At 37.7% G+C, this 21119-nt stretch overlaps 2 protein-coding genes across 2 annotated transcripts; both read right to left on the bottom strand.

Annotated features, from left to right (window-relative positions):
- Positions 1 to 13908: 13908 nt before the first annotated feature.
- On the bottom strand, positions 13909 to 14791 carry LOC128594080 (serine/arginine-rich splicing factor 10-like). The gene is made up of 2 exons (XM_053602613.1): positions 14220 to 14791; positions 13909 to 13986 (listed from the first exon to the last, which is right to left on the bottom strand). The coding sequence occupies exons 1-2, from the start codon at positions 14706 to 14708 to the stop codon at positions 13924 to 13926; spliced, it is 552 nt and encodes a 183-aa protein (XP_053458588.1). The 5' UTR covers positions 14709 to 14791; the 3' UTR covers positions 13909 to 13923.
- Positions 14792 to 18928: 4137 nt separating this feature from the next.
- On the bottom strand, positions 18929 to 19293 carry LOC128594836 (60S ribosomal protein L36a-like). The gene has a single exon (XM_053603683.1). The coding sequence runs from the start codon at positions 19291 to 19293 to the stop codon at positions 18973 to 18975; it is 321 nt and encodes a 106-aa protein (XP_053459658.1). The 3' UTR covers positions 18929 to 18972.
- Between the last annotated feature and the right edge of the window lie 1826 nt (positions 19294 to 21119).

Genomic DNA, 21119 nt, shown 5'->3' with positions numbered 1-21119 from the left:
ACAATCTAAGCCTAAACTCAATAGAAGAAAAGAAATATCCAAAATCAAATCAGAGATCAATGAAATTGAAAACAAAAGAATCATTCAGAAAATTAATGAAACAAGGAGTTGGTTTCTTGAAAAAATAAATAAAATAGATAAACCATTGGCCAGACTAACGAGAAATAGAAAAGTAAAATCTCTAGTAACCTCAATCAGAAATGATAAAGGGGAAATAACAACTGATCCCACAGAGATACAAGAGATCATCTCTGAATACTACCAGAAACTCTATGCCCAGAAATTTGACAATGTGAAGGAAATAGATCAATATTTGGAATCACACCCTCTCTCTAGACTTAGCCAGGATGTGATAGAGCTCCTGAACAGACCAATTTCAAGCACTGAGATTAAAGAAATAATAAAAAATCTTCCAACCAAAAAAATGCCCTGGTCCAGATGGCTTCACACCAGAATTCTATCAAACCTTCAAGGAAGAGCTTATTCCTGTACTGCAGAAATTATTCCAAAAAATTGAGGAAGAAGGAATCTTCCCCAACACATTCTATGAAGCAAACATCACCCTGATACCAAAACCAGGAAAAGACCCAACCAAAAAGGAGAATTTCAGACCAATCTCACTCATGAATATAGATGCAAAAATTCTCAACATAATCCTAGCCAATAGATTACAGCTTATCATCAAAAAAGTCATTCGTCATGATCAAGTAGGTTTCATGCCAGGGATGCAAGGCTGGTTTAACATATGCAAGTCCATAAACGTTATCCACCATATTAACAGAGGCAAAAATAAAGATCATATGATCCTCTCAATAGATGCAGAAAAGGCATTTGTTAAAATCCAGCATCCTTTTCTAATTAGAACACTGAAGAGTATAGGCATAGGTGGCACATTTCTAAAACTGATTAAAGCTATCTATGACAAACCCACAGCTAATATTTTACTGAATGGAGTAAAACTGAAAGCTTTTCCTCTTAGAACTGGAACCAGACAAGGTTGTCCTCTGTCACCTTTATTATTCAACACAGTGCTGGAAGTTCTAGCCAATACAATTAGGCAAGACAGGGAAATAAAGGGAATCCAAATGAGGGCAGAGGAGGTCAAACTCTCCCTCTTTGCTGACGACATAATCTTATACTTAGAGTACCCCAAAGACACAACCACAAGACTCCTAGAAGTCATCAAAAAATACAGTAATGTTTCAGGATATAAAATCAATGTCCACAAGTCAGTAGCCTTTGTATACGCCAATAACAGTCAAGATGAGAAGCTAATTAAGGACACAACTCCTTTCACCATAGTGTCAAAGAAAATGAAATACCTAAGAATATACGTAACAAAGGAGGTGAAGGACCTCTACAAAGAAAATTATGAAATCTTCAGAAAGGAAATAGCAGAGGATATTACCAAATGGAAGAACATACCATGCTCATGGATGGGAATAATCAACATTGTTAAAATGTCTATACTTCCCAAAGCAATCTACCTATTCAATGCTGTTCCTATCAAAATACCAACATCGTACTTTCAAGATTTGGAAAAAATGATTCTGCGTTTTGTATGGAACCAGAAAAAATCCCGTATAGCTAAGGCACTTCTTAGTAATAAAAATAAAGCTGGGGACATCAGCATACCAGATTTTAGTCTGTGCTACGAAGCCATAGTGGTCAAGACAGCGTGGTACTGGCACAAATATAAAGACATAGACACTTGGAATCAAATTGAAAACCAAGAAATGAAACTAACATCTTACAACCACCTAATCTTCGATAAAACAAACAAGAACATACCTTGGAGGAAAGACTCCCTATTCAATAAATGGTGTTGGGAGAACTGGATGTCTACATGTAAAAGACTGAAACTGGACCCACACCTTTCCCCACTCACAAAAATTGATTCAAGATGGATAAAGGACTTAAATTTAAGGCACGAAACAATAAAAATCCTCAAGGAAAGCATAGGAAAAACACTGGAATATATTGGCCTGGGGAAAGACTTCATGAAGAAGACTGCCATGGCAATTGCAACAACAACAAAAATAAACAAATGGGATTTCATTAAACTGAAAAGCTTCTGTACAGCTAAAGAGACAACAACCAAAGCAAAGAGACAACCTACACAATGGGAAAGGATATTTGCATATTTTCAATCAGACAAAAGCTTGATAACTAGGATCTATAGAGAACTCAAATTAATCCACATGAAAAAAGCCAACAATCCCATATATCAATGGGCAAGAGACATGAATAGAACCTTCTCTAAAGAAGACAGACGAATGACTAACAAACATATGAAAAAATGCTCATCATCCCTATATATTAGAGAAATGCAAATCAAAACAACCCTGAGATATCATCTAACCCCAGTGAGAATGGCCCACATCACAAAATCTCAAAACTGCAGATGCTGGCGTGGATGTGGAGAGAAGGGAATACTTTTACACTGCTGGTGGGACTGCAAACTAGTACAACCTTTCTGGAAGGAAGTACGGAGAAACCTCTAAGCACTCAAGCTAGACTTCCCATTTGATCCTGCAATCCCATTACTGGGCATCTACCCAGAAGGAAAAAAAATCCTTTTATCATAAGGACACTTGTACTAGACTGTTTATTGCAGCTCAATTTACAATCACCAAAATGTGGAAACAGCCTAAATGCCCACCAACCTAGGAATGGATTAACAAGTTGTGGTATATGTATACCATGGAATACTATTCAGCTATTAAAAAAAAAAATGGAGACTTTACATCCTTCGTATTAACCTGGATGGACGTGGAAGACATTATTCTTAGTAAAGCATCACAAGAATGGAGAAGCATGAATCCTATGTACTCAATTTTGATATGAGGACAATAAATGACAATTAAGGTTATGGGGGGGAGGAAAAGCAGAAAGAGGGAGGGAGGGAGGGAGTGGGGCCTTGGTGTGTGTCACACTTTATGGGGGCAAGACATGATTGCAAGAGGGACTTTACCTAACAATTGCAATCAGTGTAACCTGGCTTATTGTACCCTCAATGAATCCCCAACAATACAAAAAAAAAAAAAAAGGTAAAATGGTAAATTATGTGTTTTAACTTAGTAAAAAATAAAGTGAAAAAACACTTGTTAAAATAATAATCAAATAGAAGGTAGGACAGGGAGTCAGACAAATATGGATGAAATAAGAATGGCAGATGTTTGAAAGTTGTTTACTTTGTATATATTTGAAATTTTTCATAATAAAATGTTTAAAAAAAAATTTTTTAAACCCTCATGCTTTCAGCTAGAGGACCAGAAAAAGTAAACGTTGTCAAAATGTATTCCTGATGTATTTTGTTATATGAATTCATTCTGTTCTTGACAAGGCCTGCTCTCAAGAGAAACTATTTTTACCAGAGCCTGACCTAACAGGGTTTCATCAGAGCCTATCTTACCTCAGGAAAGAGAAATACCCAAATCCAGCTCTCTCTAGCCATCCATGTCGGGGAAGGGAAATTACTCAACCTCTGCCCCTATAGCCACCCTGTCCTACATGAGTGAAGGGGACTGCAAAGTGCCAGTGAAGTTCACGGTGCAAGGATGCAGGTCAGGGAAACATTGAGAAGGTAATCATGGACTGCAGCATGCTCCTCTCCTCTGCACCTCATCGCTGTGTTACTGATGGCCTGTTAATGCAGATCCTCTTTCCAACAGAAAATTACGAAGGCCTAGTAAAAGGCAAAAAAACACATTTGAAGAGAGTGAACAACTATCAGAATCCGAGTCAGAAATGGCAAAAAAATGTTGGAATTATCAGATCAGGAATTTTTTAAAACTATGAATTATCAGACTAGGAACTCACGAAAAAAGCAAACGACATGTAAAAACAGATTGAAAATCTAAGCAAAGATATGGAAATTCTAAGAAAGAAATAAATGCCAGAGATCAAGAACACTGTAATAAATTGAAAAGCTAAGGAATTTCTAAGCTTGAGGATGACAATAGAAATTTATTAAACTGAAAAGCAAAGAGAAAAAGGAATAAAAAATAGGAAAGAATATCCAAATCTGTAGGACAACTATGAAATGTATAAATATATATACGGGGAATACCAGAAAGAGAAGAGAGAAAGAAACTTTCTACCATATTTGAACTAATAATGACTGAGAATTTTCCCCAAATTAATGCCATGGACAAAACCACAGATTTAACAACCTCATAGGACACCAAAAAGGATTAATGACAAAAAAACAAACAAAAAAAACCTACCCCTCGGCAATCATTTTCTAACCACAGAATAGCAAAGATAAAGAAAATAACTTGAAGGAAGCCAAGACAAAAAATACTTTATTTATAAAATGGCAAAGACAAGGATTATACCCAGCTTCTCGGAAGCCACAAAAGCAAGAAAGGAATGAAATCAAGTTATTTAAAGTGTTGAGAGAAAAACACCACCAGTCTATGATTCGATACTCTGTGAAATTATCCTTCCAGGGTTAAGGAGAAATGAAAACTTTCTCAGACAAACTTTGCAGGAATTTTTTGCCAGTAGACTTGCCTTGCAAGAAATGTTTAAAAATTCTTCAGAAAGAAAATCAAATAGGTCAGAAATTTGGCATGACATAATGAAAGAAAGAACATCAGAGAATGAATAAGAGAAGGTAAAATAAAATATTTTCTTTTTCCTTTTCTTAATTGATTTAAATGAAAACAGTCATCCAAAATAATAATAGCAACAACAAATCTGGTTATTTGAAATGATAGATTTGTGTATTATGTATGCATACGAGATTGGGCCATTAAATTCATGGATTCATTCTAGAAAAATTGCTACATACCTCATTGCCGAATGTCACTACCAACTCCCCTTGGCCATCTGGTGATCATAGTTATATTCAACAGTGAGGAATGTAGCATTTTTCATAAGGTGCATTCACAAACTTAATTGTCTGACCTTGTATTTATAAATAAAATGAACAACAGGAAGGAATTAAAATTATTTCGTTATTATAACATAGTCACATTATCCATGAAACAGTATAGTATTATTTGAAAGTGGACTTGGATTAGTTGTAAATGTATATTGCAAACTCTAGGACAACCACTAAATAAAGCTAAATAAATAGAGGTGTAACTGATAAGCTAAGAAAGGAGAGAAAATATCATATAAAATCACAAAAGACACAAAAAGAGTGGAAGACAAAAATAGGAAGAAAGAACTAAGGCAACAAAAATGGTAAATATTAATCCAGCTATACCAATAATCACTGTAAATGTCAGCCTACATGCAGCAATTAAAAAACAGAGATCAGCCTGTGGCTCAGTGAGTAGGGCGCCGGCCCCATATGCCGAGGGTGGCGGGTTCGGACCCAGCCCCGGCCAAACTGCAACCAAAAAATAGCCGGGCGTTGTGGCGGGCGCCTGTAGTCCCAGCTGCTCGGGAGGCTGAGGCAAGAGAATCGCGTAAGCCCAAGAGTTAAGAGGTTGCTGTGAGCTGTGTGACCCCACGGCACTCTACCCGAGGGCGGTACGGTGAGACTCTGTCTCTACAAAAAAAAAAAAAAAAAACAGAGATCAGGCCTGGGTGGAGCCCACGCGCAGTGGTTGGGCCAAAAGCGGGGCTCTGGGCAGGGCTCTAGGCCGGGCGGCAGGCGGGCTGGGACTTCCCACCCCTGCTTTGTTCTTGCGATGGCTCTTTTCTGGGTTTTGGAGGTGACACCAGTGAGGCCGAACTAAGAGAGCTCTCTGGGAACTGAGAGGGAACTGAGACCTGTCTGAGGGGGTCGACGTGAGGCAGTAATTGGATCCAATAAAGTTCTTGATATTAAAGTTAATTTTAGGCCAGGTGTGTGGCCCACCTCTGTTATCCCAGTGCTCGGGAAAGCTTTGGAGGAAGCTCGGAGTTTCAAGACCAGCCTGAGTAAGAGCGAGACCTCGTCTCTATTAAAATAGGAAAAGTAGACGGGCGTAGTGGTGGGTGCATGTAGTCCCAGGTACTTGGGAGGCCGACGCAGGAGGATCACTTGGGCCCAAGAGTTTGAGGTTGCTGGGAGCTGTAACGCCAGAGAACTCAACTGAGGGTGACAGAATGAGACTCTTGTCTCAAAAATAAATAAATAAAAATATAATAAGGTTAATTTTAGTAATTTAATTCAAAAGCCTGGGATTTGTCTGTAAAAGGGGTGAACACAAAAATGTGAAATGCTGCTCGGCACCTGTAGCTCAGCAACTAGCGCAGCGGCCACATACACCGGGGCTGGCAGGTTCCAACCCAGCCCGGGGCCTACCAAAAACAAGTATAACAACAACAAAAAATAGCTGGCCGTTGTGGCAGGCACCTGTACCCCCAGCTGCTTGGGTGGGGGTGAGGCAAGAGAATCGCTTAAGCCCAAGAATTTGAGGTTGCTGTGAACTATGACACCATATCACTCTACTGAGGATGATAAAATGAGACTCTGTCTCAAAAAAAAAAAAAAAAAAAAAAAAAGAAAGAATGATGAAAAGCAAAGAAACACGTATAGATTTTGGGGATACTCTCATATGGAAAAATATACAAACTATGGAAATTTCATATGGAGAAAACATACAACTGAAATCACATTTGAATGTCCCAAATTTGAGGAAAGAACTGCATATACAAATTCAAGAAACATGGCTGCACTGTTGTAATTGCAGATACCCAAGGACACTCACAAAGGGATATAATAGAAACAAATCATAAGAAGTCGAAGACAAAGGCAAATCATGAAAGTAACAAGAAAATAGAGACTTGTCATATACAAAAGAAAGTATGTTAGACTAAGTACATTTTTCAGAAGACAACTTGCCTGCTAGAGGCAGTGGGATGATACATTCAAAGTGCTTAAAAAATAAACACATCTCAAGCAAGAATACATTATTTAGTGACATTCTCCTGCAGAAATGAAAAAGTTTTAGTCTTTCCCAAAGAAAAAGCTGAATCATTAGTAGTAAAGACATGAGGAATAGAAATGGAAGCATGAGTCTTTCAGTATTAAAAAAAGAACCCTACTCAGTAACTCTAACCCTTAACAAAATATGAAGTTCTCCATTAAAGGCTAAAAAAAAAAAAAAAACCAGAGATCATCAGAGTGGATTAAAAATAAAAAGACCCAACTATATGTTGTCTACAAGAATTAAACTTTAAATATAAAGACACATATAGATCAAAAGCAAATGGATAAAGAAATATATAATATAGCTACTAATCAACAAAATTAATAGCTATATTAACTTTAGAAAAAGCAAACTGCAGAGCAAGGATAGTGACAAAAACATTACATAATGATAAAGGGGTCAAATCTTAATATGCCTAACAACATAATGTTAAAATACCTGAGGCATAAACCAATGGAACTTTAAGAAGAAATAGATGACCCCACCATTAGAGTTGAAGACTTCAGTACCCCTTTATCATAAATATATATAACAGTAACAATCAATAAGAACATAGTTAGTCTCAACAAACCATCAATCAACTGGATATAATGGGCATCTATAGACTACTATATCAAACAACAGTAGAGTACACATTCTTCTCATGCTCCCATGGAACATTGACTAAGGCCACATTCTGGGCAATAAAACACAACTTAACGAATTTAAAAGAATAGAAATTATACAATATTTACTTTCAAAAGTGGAATTGAAATGAAAGTCAGTAACAGAAAAATAGCATTAAAATCTCAAAATATTTCTAAATAACATAGGTGTCAAAGAAGAAATATCAGAAAAATTAAAAATGAAACCACAACACATTAAAATTTGGGAGATGCAAAAAGAACAATGCTTAGAGAGAAATTTCTATTACTAAATGCAAATGTTAGAAAAGGAGAAAGGTCTAGGCTGGGCACTCTGGGAGGCCAAGGCAGAAGGATCCCATGAGCTCAGGTATTTGAGACCAGTCTGAACAAGAGCAAGACCCCTGTCTCTACAAAAAATAGAAAAGATTAGCTGGCACTGTGGTGGGTGCCTGTGTTCCCAACTACTCAGGGGACTGTGGCAGAAGGATCACTGAACCCAGGTTACTGTGAGCTAGGACATAAGATGTCCTGTTGTGATGATAGGACACTTTGGCTTGGACAGCAGAGTGAGACTCTGTCTAAAAAGAAAGAAGAGAGAGAGAGAGCAAGAGAGAGAGAGGATAAATCTAAAATCAATGCTCTAAGATTCCATTATAAAAAACTAGAAAAAGAACAGCAAATTAAATCTAAAGCAAGCAGAAGAAAAAACATAATAAAAATTGAGAAGAAATCAATGCAATTGTAAACATAATTAATAGGGAAAAATCAATGAAAGCAAAAGCTCATTCTTTGAAAAGATAAATAAAAGTCACAATCTTCTAGCCAGTCTAAGAAAAAAGAGGACACAAATTACCAATATCAGAAATGAAGGAGGAGATACCAGTGCAGATCCCATAGACATTAAAAGGCTAATGGGGATATTATTTAACAACTCTATACCTACAAATTTGATAACCTACATGAAATGGACCAATTCCTTCAAAGTTACAGTCTGCCTAAACTCATAAGAAGAAATAGACGATCTGAATAGGTCTATTTCTATCAAATTAATTGAATTACTAATAACCTTCTAAGACAGAAAGTAAAAAGCTCAGATTGATTCACTGGTGAATTGTACCAAACATTTAAGGGAGATTGTAGAGATAATCTCTTTCAAAAGATAAAATCAGAGGGAATACTTCTTATTATATGAAACCATTATTACCCTAACACTAAAACCAGACAAAGACATTACAAGAAAATTATAATCACTATCTCTCATGAACACAGATTTAAAAATCCTCAACAAAATATTAACAAATATGTATCCAACAATAAATCTAACAATGAATGAAAATAATTATATATCATGATCAAGTGGGATTTAATACCAGGTATGCAAGGCTGGTTCAGCATTTAAAAATCAATTAATGTAGGCTTGGCACCTGTGACTCAAGCAGCTAAGGCACCAGCCACATACACCTGAGCTGGCAGGTTCGAATCCAGCCCAGGCCCACCAAACAACAATGATGGCTACAACCAAAAAATAGCCAGGCGTTGTGGTGGGCGCCTGTAGTCCCAGCTACTTGGGAGGCAGAGGCAGGAGAATCGCTTGAGCCCAGGAGTTGGAGGTTGCTGTGAGCTGCGATGCCACAGCACTCTACCCTGGGTGACAGCTTGAGGCTCTGTCTCAAAAAAAAAAAATCAGTTAATGTAAATCTTCAAGCTAAAGAAGAAATTCCACACAATCATATTATTAGATGCAAAAAAAAAAAAAGAGCATTTGACAAAACCCTTTACCCTTTCATAATAAAAATTCTTAGCAAACTAGAAATAAACTAGGAATAAACTTCTTCAATTTAGTAAAGGACAGCTATAAAAAATCTATAACTAGGGGTGGCGCCTGTGGCTCAAAGGAGGATGGTGCTGGCCCCATATGCCAGAGGTGGTGGGTTCAAGCCCAGCCCTGACCAAAAAATGCAAAAAAAAGAAAAAAAAAGTTTATAATTAACATCAAACTTAATAGTGAGAAACCTGAAGTTTTTCCACCAATATCAGAACAAGAAAAGAATGTTCTATCTTGACATCACATTGGAAGACCTAGCTAATGCAATAAGACAAGAATTGGTATACAGATTAAGAAGGAAGAAATAAAATTGTCTTGGTTTATAGCTGGCATGCTAATCAATATGAAAAATCCAAATGAATTGACAAAAAAAAAAAAAAAAACTCCTGGGCTAGGTGCAGTGGCTCACACCTGTAATCCTGGCACTTTAGGAGGTTGAGATGGGAAAATCATTTAAGGATAAAGAAGTTGAAAACCAGATTAAGGAAGAGCAAGACCTCTCTCTACAAAAAAAAAGAAAAGTTAGCCAGGCAAGTTGACACATGCCTGTGGTCTGAGCTACTCAGAAGGCTAAGGCAGGAGGATCACTTGAGCCCAGGAGTTGGAGGATGCAGTGAGCTATGACACCACTGCACTCCAGCCTGGGCAAGAGAGTGAGATTCTGTCTCAAAAACAATAAACAAAACAACCATCACCAAAAAAGAAAAACTGGAACCTGCCAGGCGTGATGGATTATACCTGTAATCCTATCACTCTGGGAGGCTGAACCAGGAATATCCCTTGAGCTCAGGAGTTTGAGACTAACCTGAGCAACAGCAAGACTCCTGTCTCTACTAAAAATAGAAAAATTATCTAGGTGTTGTGGTGGGCACCTATAGTCCCAGCTACTCGAGGGGCAGAAGCAAGAGGATCACTTCAGCCCAGGAGTTTGAGGTTGCAGGGAACATGGTGCTGCCATTGAGGTCCACGAACAAAAGGAGCACTGACACCAGCAGTAGGGCACCTGGGCTGAGATCTGGAGGGAAGAAGCTGGAAGGAGCTCACAGGGTATATATTAAAGTAGCAGCTTGGACTGGAAGTGATGGGTCCTACCGTATTCCTCTGGTGGCAGGCTGATCCTAGCTTCTTGTGAAATCACCCAAATGGTCCTATCTATTTTAAAAATTATAAAATAATTTTATTTCAGAAATAAAATATGCTTAAAATCTGCCTAACTAAAACTGGCTCTCTCCCCACCGTGGGAAGTGAAGACCCAGGGCTCTGTGAACTCCTCTCTAAAAACTGTGAATGTGGGGGAAAGAGCAAAGAAGGGTAAAGTGGAGCTGGGTGTGGGGATGGAGTCCAAACAGGATAGTGATAAACAGCAGGAAAAAATCACTCTATGGTATTCAGCAACATAATCAAACATAATTTTTTATAGCAAACCAAATGATTGATAAAGAATATACTTTGGGGGGTGGGGGTGAAGCAAGATGGCAGAACAGAAGGATTTTTCAGCTAAGCTGTCCTAGAATGACTGGAGGAAAAGAGAGAACACAGCCATACCTAGTGCAGAGACCTTATGCAGAATCATAGCTCAGGGAGCACAGTGAGGAGGTGTTGACTGCACACAGCATATGATCTAGAACAGGGGGAATCTGATGAGTTAGGCAAGTGATTGTATGTGAGTGGTATCAGCTGGTTTCCTACAGGGGCTCAGGATGGGAGGAAGCCTTTCCAGTCTGCAGTTGCTGGGGAAATCTATGTGCTGAATGGAAAGCTTGGAAGAGTAAGTGGACTCAATCTGTATATGGCACCCAGATGTGAATGCCAGTTTGAATGGACTTGCCATGGGTTTGGTAGATGGAGAGGCAGCCATAATGAGAAGGTCTCGGAGACCACAGAGCTGCTATTGTGAGGTCAGGAGAAGGTCTTAGCAGGAACCTAAAGCACGGCTGTCTATTTCTGCCTTCCAGGGTCAGAATTCCACTCTAGGGACAGGCTGAGGGACTCCTGCACCCCATAGGAACTGTTGTCAGGGGACACTATGAGACCTACCCTTAAAGATTCTTGTAAGCTTTATTTTTATTTATTTATTTTGAGACAGAGTCTCACTATTCACCTTGGGTAGAGTGCTATGGCATCATAGCTCATAGCAACCTCAAACTTTTGGATTTAACCAATTGTCTTGCCTTAGCCTCCTGAGTAGACAGGACTACAGGCACCCACCACAATTCCCATCTATTTTTTTGTTCTAATTGCTATTGTTGTTTGGCAGGCCCAGGCCAGGTTCAAACCCGCCAGCTCTGGTGTATGTGGCTGATGCCCTAGCTGCTGAGGTACAGGCGCCGAGCCTCTTGTGAGCTTTAAAAAACCAACCCAACAGGGTCTGAATGCTGAGGAAACAATCAGGTGATTACCAAAGGCAACTAAGTTTGGAATAAGGACCATAGAGATTCCTGGCTGTGCTCTTTCTCCTGTAAAACCACACCGCCACCTGCTGTCCCACTGACACATTGCAACATACTGTCATCAAGAGCAAGGACTTTTGTTTAAAACATAGAAGGCAATGAGAAGTAAAAAGGAGGACAAGAAGATGAATGCAAAGAAAAAACATCTGACGAGGAACCAACAAACAAATACAAGCAACATGAAAAACCAAAATAGAAAAACTCCCCTAAGGGAACATGAGGAAGCTACTGCAGAAGACTCCACCTATAAAGAATTAATGGGCTTGACAGAAAGGGAATTTAAAATATGGATGATAAAGATAATAAAAGGAATGGATGAGAAAATGGAAACACAGAACCAAAAATTGGATGAGAGATATGTAAAATGGAGAAAGGATATGGCAGAACTTAAGAAAAATGAAGGAGACAATAGGGAACGTAAAGAAGCAGTAGAAAAATAACAAAAATAGGTTAGACCATGGAGACAAAAGAACCTCAGAGCTACAGGATAAAGTTTTTTTCAAGTTAACCCAAGTAGTTAAAGAGACAGAAAAGAAGAGAGAGAAAGTAGAAAAGACACTTAGAGAACTATGAGACTCCATGAAGCATTCTAATATATGAATAGTAAGGATGCCCGAGGGGAAAGAAGATTGTCCCAAAGGAATGGAACCTCTAATAGAGACTATCATAAAGGAAAACTTCCCAAGTTTTACTAAAGACACTGACACACTCCTTTCAGATGGATATGGAACCCCAGGTCATCTCAATTCAAACAGAGCCTCTCCAGGACATATTGTAATGAACCTGTCCAAAGTCAAGATGAAAGAAAAAATTCTGCAGGCAGTCAGGAGTAAGTGCCAACTGAACTACAGAGGCAGAGTCATTAATATGACATGAGACTTTCGTGTGTGTGTGTGTGTGTGTGTGTGTGTGTGTGATACTATAAAAATTATTTATTCACTATACACAGAACATGTCCCCTATAAATGTATGTGCAAATCACTAAAAAGTATAATCTGGTGAACATTTTCTCAATTACACAACATACTAAATCAGTTGGGACAACAGCTGTCTGCCTCAAAATAATCTAATTATAGCACCCAGTGTCTCTGTGATCTCTAATGCAAAGTTAAATACTTAATTTTGGGATTATTTCCTAATATGTGTTTGATAAGGCAGAGTTAGCAGTTTAATATAACTCTAGTATATTACAGTCACTGCACAATAAACCAGTTTATTACAGATTAAAACATTTTTCATTATTTGTAATAATGGGATGCAAACAAACACTGGATACTTTTAAATGGCGGATAACCACAAAATTACTTATTTTTGAAAGTATACTGGGCTTTATAATTACAAGATATGACCGGTATAAAATATTTTTATGACTAATACACCTCAAACAAAACAATGAGGCCATACTATAATGATTCACTAGATTGTGCTTAGTAGACATTTATTGAATAAGGGAATTACCTATTTTTCTCCCCAATTATCCAGTACAATGTTTTGCCCACAGTAAGAGATCAATAAATATTTGCTAAACATACTGATTAGAAATTGAGAAGAGATGGGCCCTCTTAGCTGGATGTCAGGTATAATCGGAATTTACCTGGGGAAGAGTAGTTAAGGAAGATGTAAACTGAATGTGGTGTATAAGTAAACTCAGATGCCAACAAACCAAATAATTAAGTGAAAACACTGGCACCGAAATAAACAAAGGCAAGATTTGCCAATAAAGGTGAAAATAGAACTGACTTTTAAGAAACAACTAAGAAAGTTTATATTGGACCATACCTTTTCCCCACCCAATTCGGTTTGAGACAGACCAATAGAGACACTATAAGAGACTATGGCTGTCTTCCTTGATATCCAGACATTCTAGTTTCCAATAATTTATTTTGGACCTGTTACCCATGAATCAATATAAACCTATTCATATTTATGGATTAGTTTCCACAAGTACAAAGTTGAATTTCCTTTTATTTGTCCTAAAATGCTTACTTTCAAACTTGAAGGGACTTCAATTATTCCATGTAGTTTTCAATAACATTCTTTTATCTTTCCAGACCAGAGTCAAAATATTCATACAGTATTCATACTGCAGCACCTTCCATCCACCCTTTGGTCGCTTGAACTGCCCTTCTTTGGTTCCTTATCTGCTTTCAGATCTTTCTTGAAGTGTAGTAAGCAGAATTGTACTGGGTATTCCAGCTGCAGTTTGGTCTTAAATAAAAGAAGGATGTTTGTCAGTTTGGTTTTCTTTATTCTTCTCTGTGGTATACAGGATTTTGTTAGTTGAACTGGATATAGCAACTTACTGGGCCAAATTTTCAAGAGAATAATACAATAGTTCCCAGGTCTCTTCCCTGGGTTGCAACTTAATAGCGCATACTGTATGTAGCACCTTTCCTCTCTCACTGAAGCATTATCTCTCATTTTTCTTCTTGCTTACTTGGCTATCATTGTCGGAATGGCTTCTGCTACACTGTGGTCTTCCAGTCGGTCTACTGTTTCTAGGACTATAGGATCTTCTATAGTTGTAATCAAAAGATCGACTTCTTGATCTCCTCCTTTCATAACTTCGGCTTCTAGAACGTCTGTATCTATCATAATCATCATAGCGTGAAGAACTGTACACATTTCTTCCTTCCTTGGCTTTCATCTGATTTGGTGTCTTCCAATCTCCTTGTGCAAACTGTATTTCAATCTGACGTCCACAAATCCCTTTTCTGTCCAAATTATGCAAAGCATCTTCAGCATCACGAACATCCTCAAATTGAACATAAGCAAATCCTCTTGGATGGCGTGTGTAGAAATCAAGTGAAACATACACATCAACTATAGGACCATAATGACCAAATTCACGTCGTAAATCTTTAGACCTGGTGTTGTCTGCCACGTTCTGGATGAACAGAGACATGTTAGGGGGACACAGGTAGTGGGACATGATGGCGTGGGGTGAGTCTTGGTCCAGGGCACTAATGGGCTTAGCAAACCGTCCGCAGTTCCAGTGGGAGATCCTCAGACATACACAACATCAGACTTTTCAACTAAAATCTTCCAAGCCAGAAGAGCATTGTCATCCACCTTCAACATTCATAAAGAAAACAATTTTCAGCAGAGAATTCTGTATGCTGCTAAACTAAGCTTCAAAATTGATGGAGAAATCAAATCTTATCCAGATATGCAAGCACTAAGGAAATTCACCACAACAACACCAGATCTACAAGAAATATTTAGACCTGTTCTCAACACAGACCACCAGCAAAGTAAACACCTAGAAGTTAAAGGTCAAAATATAGCTTCCACACTAATGCAAAGGATAAAACTACACAACAAACTTTCAGAAAATAAAATGATTAGAACTCCACCACACTTATCGATTCTCTCAGTCAATGGACTGAACTCACACCTGAAGAGGCACAGGCTGGTTGAATGGATAAAAAATCACAAGCTATCTATATTCTGTCCCTAGGAGACACACCTAGCCTTGAAGGACAAATCAAAATTCAGCATTAGGGGATGGAAAACAGTGTTTCAAGCAAATGGAAATCAGAAGAAAGGAGGTGTTGCAATATTATTTTCAATACAAGTGGATTTAAAGCAACTAAAGTTAAGAAAACAAAAATGGACACTTTATACTAGTCAAAGGAAAAATACAACAAGATGACATTTCTATTTTAAATATTTATGCACCCAACATAAATGATCCCAGATTTATGAAACATATCTTGATGGGACTAAGCAATATGATATCCCATAACACTAATAGTTGGGGACTTAAACATCCCTCTCACAGAACTGGACATATCCTCTAAACCAGAGGTTCTCAACCTGTAGGTTGCAATACCTTTGGGGGTTGAACGACCCTTTCACAGGGGTCACCTAAGACCATTGTAAAACACATATTTCCAATGGCCTTAGGAACCAAGACACCATTCCTCTATCCGAAAATAATTTTAGGGTTGGGGGTCATCACAACATAAGGAATTGTATTAAAAGGTCATGGTATTAGGAAGGTTGAGAACCACGCCTCTAAACAAAAATTAAACAAAGATGTAAAGGACTTAAATGTGACCCTAGAAAAAATGGGATTAATAGACATATATTGAGCACACAATCCCAAAACTAAGGAATATACATTTTTCTTCTCAGCCCATGGTACATACTCCAAAATGAACTACATCCTAGGATACAAATTAAACCTCAGAAAAATTAAAAGAATGGAAATTACACCTTGTATATTCTCAGACCACAAGGCAATAAAGATGGAACTCAACTACAACAAAAACATTCATCCTAACAAAGACATGGAAATTAAACAACCTTATACTGAATGGTAGTTGAGTTCAAGAAGAGATGAAAGAGGAAATTATTAAATTCCTCAAACATAACAACAATGAACATGCAACTTACCAAAACCTGTGGGATATGGCAAAAGCAGTCTTTTTTTTTTTTGTTTGTTTGTTTTTTGTTTTTTGTTTTTTTTTGGCCAGGGCTGGGTTTGAACCCGCCACCTCCGGCATATGGGACTGGCGCCCTACTCCTTGAGCCACAGGCACCGCCTGGCAAAAGCAGTCTTAAGAAGGAAATTTATTGCATTAGATTCCTACATTAAAAACCAAACAAACAAACAAACAAACAAAAAACAGAAAGAGAGTACATCAACAACTCATAAAGCATCTTATGAAATTGGAAAAAGAAGAACAATCTAATCCCAAACCCAAGAGAAGAAAGAAATAACCAAAATTAAATCAGGGATGAATGAAACAGAAAACAAAATAATCATTCAGAAAATTAACAAAATAAAAGGTTTGTTTTTTGAAAAAATAAATGAAATTGATAAACCTTTGGCCAGATTAACTAGAAACAGAAAAGTAAAATCTCTAATAACTTCAATCAGAAATGATAAAGGGGAAATAACAACAGATGTCACAGAACTACAAGAGATCATCTCTGAGTACTACAATAAACTCTATGCCCAGAAATTTGACAATGTGGAGGAAATGGACCAACCTGGAAGCACACCCTCTCCATAGACTTCATCAAGAAGAAATAGAAGTCTTAAACAGACCAATTTCAAGAACTGAGATCTAAGAAATAATAAAAACTCTCACAACAACAACAAAAAAATCCCTGATCGAGAAGCTTTCACACCAGAATTCTATCAAACGTTCAAAGAAGCGCTTACACCCATACTGCAGAAATTATTACAAAAAATTGAGAAGGAAAGAATCTTTCCCAACATGTTATATGAAGCAAACATACAAAACCAGGAAAAGACCCAACTAAAAAGGAGAATTTCAGACCAATCTCACTAATGAATATAAATACAAATATTCTCAATAAAATCCTAGCTAATAGATTATAGCTACACATTAAAAAAGTCGTTCATCATGATTGAGAAGATTTCATCCCAGGGAAGCAAGGTTGCTTTAACATTTGTAAGTCCATAAACATAACTCGCCGTATCAACAGAAGCAAAAACAAAGATCATATGATCCTCTAAATAGATATAGAAAAAAACATTCAATAAAATTCAGCATCCTTTTCTAATTAGAACTCTGAAGAAAATAGGCATAGGTGGCACATTTCTTAAACTGATTGAAGCCATCTACAGCAAACCCACAGCTAATATTATACCAAATGGAGTAAAACTGAAAACTTTTCCATGTAGAACTGGAACCAGAAAAGGCTGTCCTCTATCAGCACTACTATTGAACATAGTGCTTGAAGTTCTAGTCAATACAATCAGGCAAGAGAAGGAAATAAAGGGCATCCAAATGGGGGCAGAAGAGGTCAAACTCTCCCTCTTGGCTGATGATATGATCTTATACTTAGAGAAACCCAAAGACTCAACCCCAAGACTCCTGGAAGTGATCAAAAAATATAGTAATGTCTCAGGATATAAAATCAGTGTTGACAAATCAGAAGCCTCTGTGTATGCCAATAACAACCAAGATGAGAAGCTAATAAGTACACAATTCTCTTCATAGTATCTTCAAAGAAAATTAAATACTGGCTGGGAGCAGTGGCTCACACCTATAATCCTAGCACTCTGGGAAGCTGAGGTAGGAAGATTGCTTAAGCTCACGAGTTTGAGACCAGCATGAACAAAAGCAAGACTGTATCTCTACTAAAAATAAAAAATTGAGGCAAGATGATCTTGAGTTGTAGGTTGCTATGAGCTATAATGCCACAGCACTCTACCCAGGGTGACAATTTAAGACTCTGCCTCAAAAAAGAAAAAAGAAAAGAAAAGACCTAGGAATATACCTAACAAAAGACGTAAAGGACTTCTTTTTTTTTTTTTTTTTTTGTAGAGACAGAGTCTCACGTTACTGCCCTTGGTAGAGTGCCGTGGTGTCACACAGCTCACAGCAACCTCCAGCTCTTGGGCTTACCTGATTCTCTTGCCTCAGCCTCCCGAGCAGCTGGGACTACAGGCGCCCACCACAACACCCGGCTATTTTTCTGTTGCAGTTTGGCCGGGTCTGGGTCCGAACCCGCCACCCTTGGTATATGGGGCCGGTGCCCTACTCACTGAGCCACAGGCACGCCCGAGGTAAAGGACTTCTAAAAAGACAATTATAACACCATGAGAAAAGCAATAGTGGAAGATATTAACAAATGGAAGAACATACCATGCTCATGGCTGGGATAAATCAACATTGTTAAAATGTCTATACTTCCCAAAGCAATCTACAGATTCAATGCCATCCCTATTAAAATACCAACATCGCACTTTCAAGATTTGAACAAAATAATACTTTGTTGTGTATGGAACCAGAAAAAAAATAAAAAACATATATCCAAAGCAATTCTTTATAATAAAAACAAAGTGGGGAGGCATCAGCAAACCAGATTTTACTCTGTAATGTACTACAAGGCCATAGTGATCAAAACAGCATGATATTGACACAAAAGCAGAGACATAGACATTTGGAACCAAATAGAAAATCATGAAATAAAATTAACATCTTACAGCCACCTAATCTTTTTTTAATTTATTTTTTTATTAAATCATAACTGTGTACATTGATGCATTTATGGAGTTCAGTGTACTGATTTGATATACAATGTGAAATGCTGACATTGAACTGATTAACACGTTCATCACCTCATTTATTTGTTGTGGCAAGACAATTATACTCTTTTTTTTTTAACATAATCTCAAGATTTTATTGTCTTCATGATAAAACAAAAGATGATCAGAACTGTATCACTTGACCCTTTCTCTTCTTATCTCCTCCCAGTTCAAAATGCTTGCATCTCTTAATAGCTAGCATTCTCTTAGATCTGCATTTGGGCTCCACACACTCAAGCCTCAGCACAATCTTCTTTGTAGTTTTAGCCTTTTTCCGGAAAATCGGCTTAGTCTGCCCACCATAGCCACTCTGCTTCCAGTCATAACGCCACTTTCCCTGGGCATAGAGAGAGTCCTTGCCCTTTTTATACTGTGTCACTTTGTGGGGCTGGTGCTTGCCACACTTCTTACAGAAAGTCCGGTGGGTTTTAGGAACATTCACCATGTTTGCGCGAGTGCTAGCGGCAACTTATACTCTTTTTAAAATAGTTTTGAAATGCATTCTGCACATTAGGTGAGATCTACCCAAATACCCTCCCTCCTCCTGCCTCTCCTCTCTCATCTTCTCTTCTACTTTCTGGACTATAGTCATGTTTTACCATTTGTATGAATGTGTAGGTGATTATATATTGATTTCATACTAGTATTGAGTACATTGGATACTTTTTTCCCATTCTTGAGATACTTTAGAAAGAAAATTATGTTCTGGGAAGCACCTGTGGCTCAACGGAGTAGGGCGCCAGCCCCATATGCCAGAGGTGGCAGGTTCACACCCAGCCCCGGCCAAAAACTGCAAAAAAGAAAGAAAGAAAAAAGAAAAAGAAAGAAAGAAAATTATGTTCCAATTCCATCCAGGTAAACATAAAAGATGTGAAGTAGCCATCTTTTTATGGCTGCATAGTATTTCATGTTGTGCATATACCACAATTTGTTAATCCATTCATGGATCAATGGGCACTGTTTCAATGTGTTGGGAATTATAAATTGTGTTGCAATAAACATTCTGGTGCAAATGTCTTTGTTGTAAAAAAATTCTTTTGATCATTTGAGTATATACATAGTAGAGGAATTGCAGGATTGAACAGTAGGTCTACTTTTAGTACATTGAGTATTCTCCAAAATTCTTTCCATAAAGGTCATATTAGTTTGCATTCCCACCAACAGTATAGAAGTGTTCCTTTCTCTCTGCATCTACACCAACATCTGTAGTTTGGGGATTTTATTATGTGGGCTAATCTTACTAGGGTTATGTAATACCTCAAACTGGTTTTGATTTGCATTTCTCTGATAATTAAATATGATGAGCATTTTTTTCATGTGTTTGTATGCACCTGTCTTCTGAGAAGTTTCTGTTCAAGTCTCTTGCCCATGTAGAAATGCGGTTATTTCTTCTTTTCTCATTGATTAGTAATCCTAGCACTCTGGGAAGCTGAGGTGGGAGGATTGCTTAAGCTCACGAGTTTGAGGCCAGCCTGAACAAAAGCAAGACCTTACCTCTACTAAAAATAAAAAAATTGCGGCAAGAGGATCTTGAGTTGTAGGTTTCTATGAGCTATAATGCCACAGCACTCTACCCAGGGTGACAATTTAAGACTCTATCTAAAAAAAAAAGAAAGAAAAAAAGAAAAGAGAAAAAAGAAAAGACCTAGGAATATACCTCTTTTCTCAGAGTTCTCTGTTGATTATAGTTATCAGATCTTTGTTAGAAGTGTAACCTGCAAAGATCTTCTCCCGTTCTGAAGGCTGTCTATTTGCTTTACTTACTGTGTTCTTGGCTATGCAGAAGATTTTTAGTTTGATCAGATCCCAGTAATGTATTTTTGGTGTTGCTTCAATTGCCCAGGGGGTCCTCCTCATAAAATATTCTCCCAGGCCAATTTCTTCAGGTGTTTTCCCTGCACTCTCTTCTAGTATTTTTATAGTTTCATATCTTAAGTTTAAACCTTTTATCCAGTGAGAATCAATTTTTGTTAATGGTAAAAGATGTGGGTCCAGTTACAGTCTTCTACAAGTTGCCAGCCAATTCTCCTAGCACCATTTGTTAAATAGGGAATCTTTCCTCCAATTTATATTTTTGATAGGCTTATCAAAGATCAAATGACAAGTGTCTGGCTTCATCTCTTGGTTATGTATTCTGTTCCATACATCTACCTCTCTGTTTTTTGTGTCAGTACCATGCTATTTGATCACTATAGATTTATAGTATAGCCTGAAGTCTGAGATTCCTCCTGATTTGTTTTTATTTCTGAGTAATATATTGGTTATTCAAGG

This window comes from Nycticebus coucang, chromosome 9 (assembly GCF_027406575.1).
Source record: "Nycticebus coucang isolate mNycCou1 chromosome 9, mNycCou1.pri, whole genome shotgun sequence".
Classification (NCBI taxonomy): domain Eukaryota; kingdom Metazoa; phylum Chordata; class Mammalia; order Primates; family Lorisidae; genus Nycticebus; species Nycticebus coucang.
The sequence above is the reverse complement of the archived record's forward strand: the minus strand, read 5'-3'. Positions and strand labels throughout refer to the sequence as shown.

What these genes read in the sequence shown, in the direction of transcription:
- LOC128594080 (XM_053602613.1), bottom strand. Translation starts at nt 14,708, where the DNA reads ATGTCCCACTACCTGTGTCCCCCTAACATGTCTCTGTTCATCCAGAAC. An exon ending in GAAGCCATTCCGACAATGAT is followed by an intron (nt 13,987 to 14,219) that starts AGCCAAGTAAGC and finishes TTCTTTTATTTA; the next exon opens with AGACCAAACTGCAGCTGGAA.
- LOC128594836 (XM_053603683.1), bottom strand. Translation starts at nt 19,293, where the DNA reads ATGGTGAATGTTCCTAAAACCCACCGGACTTTCTGTAAGAAGTGTGGC.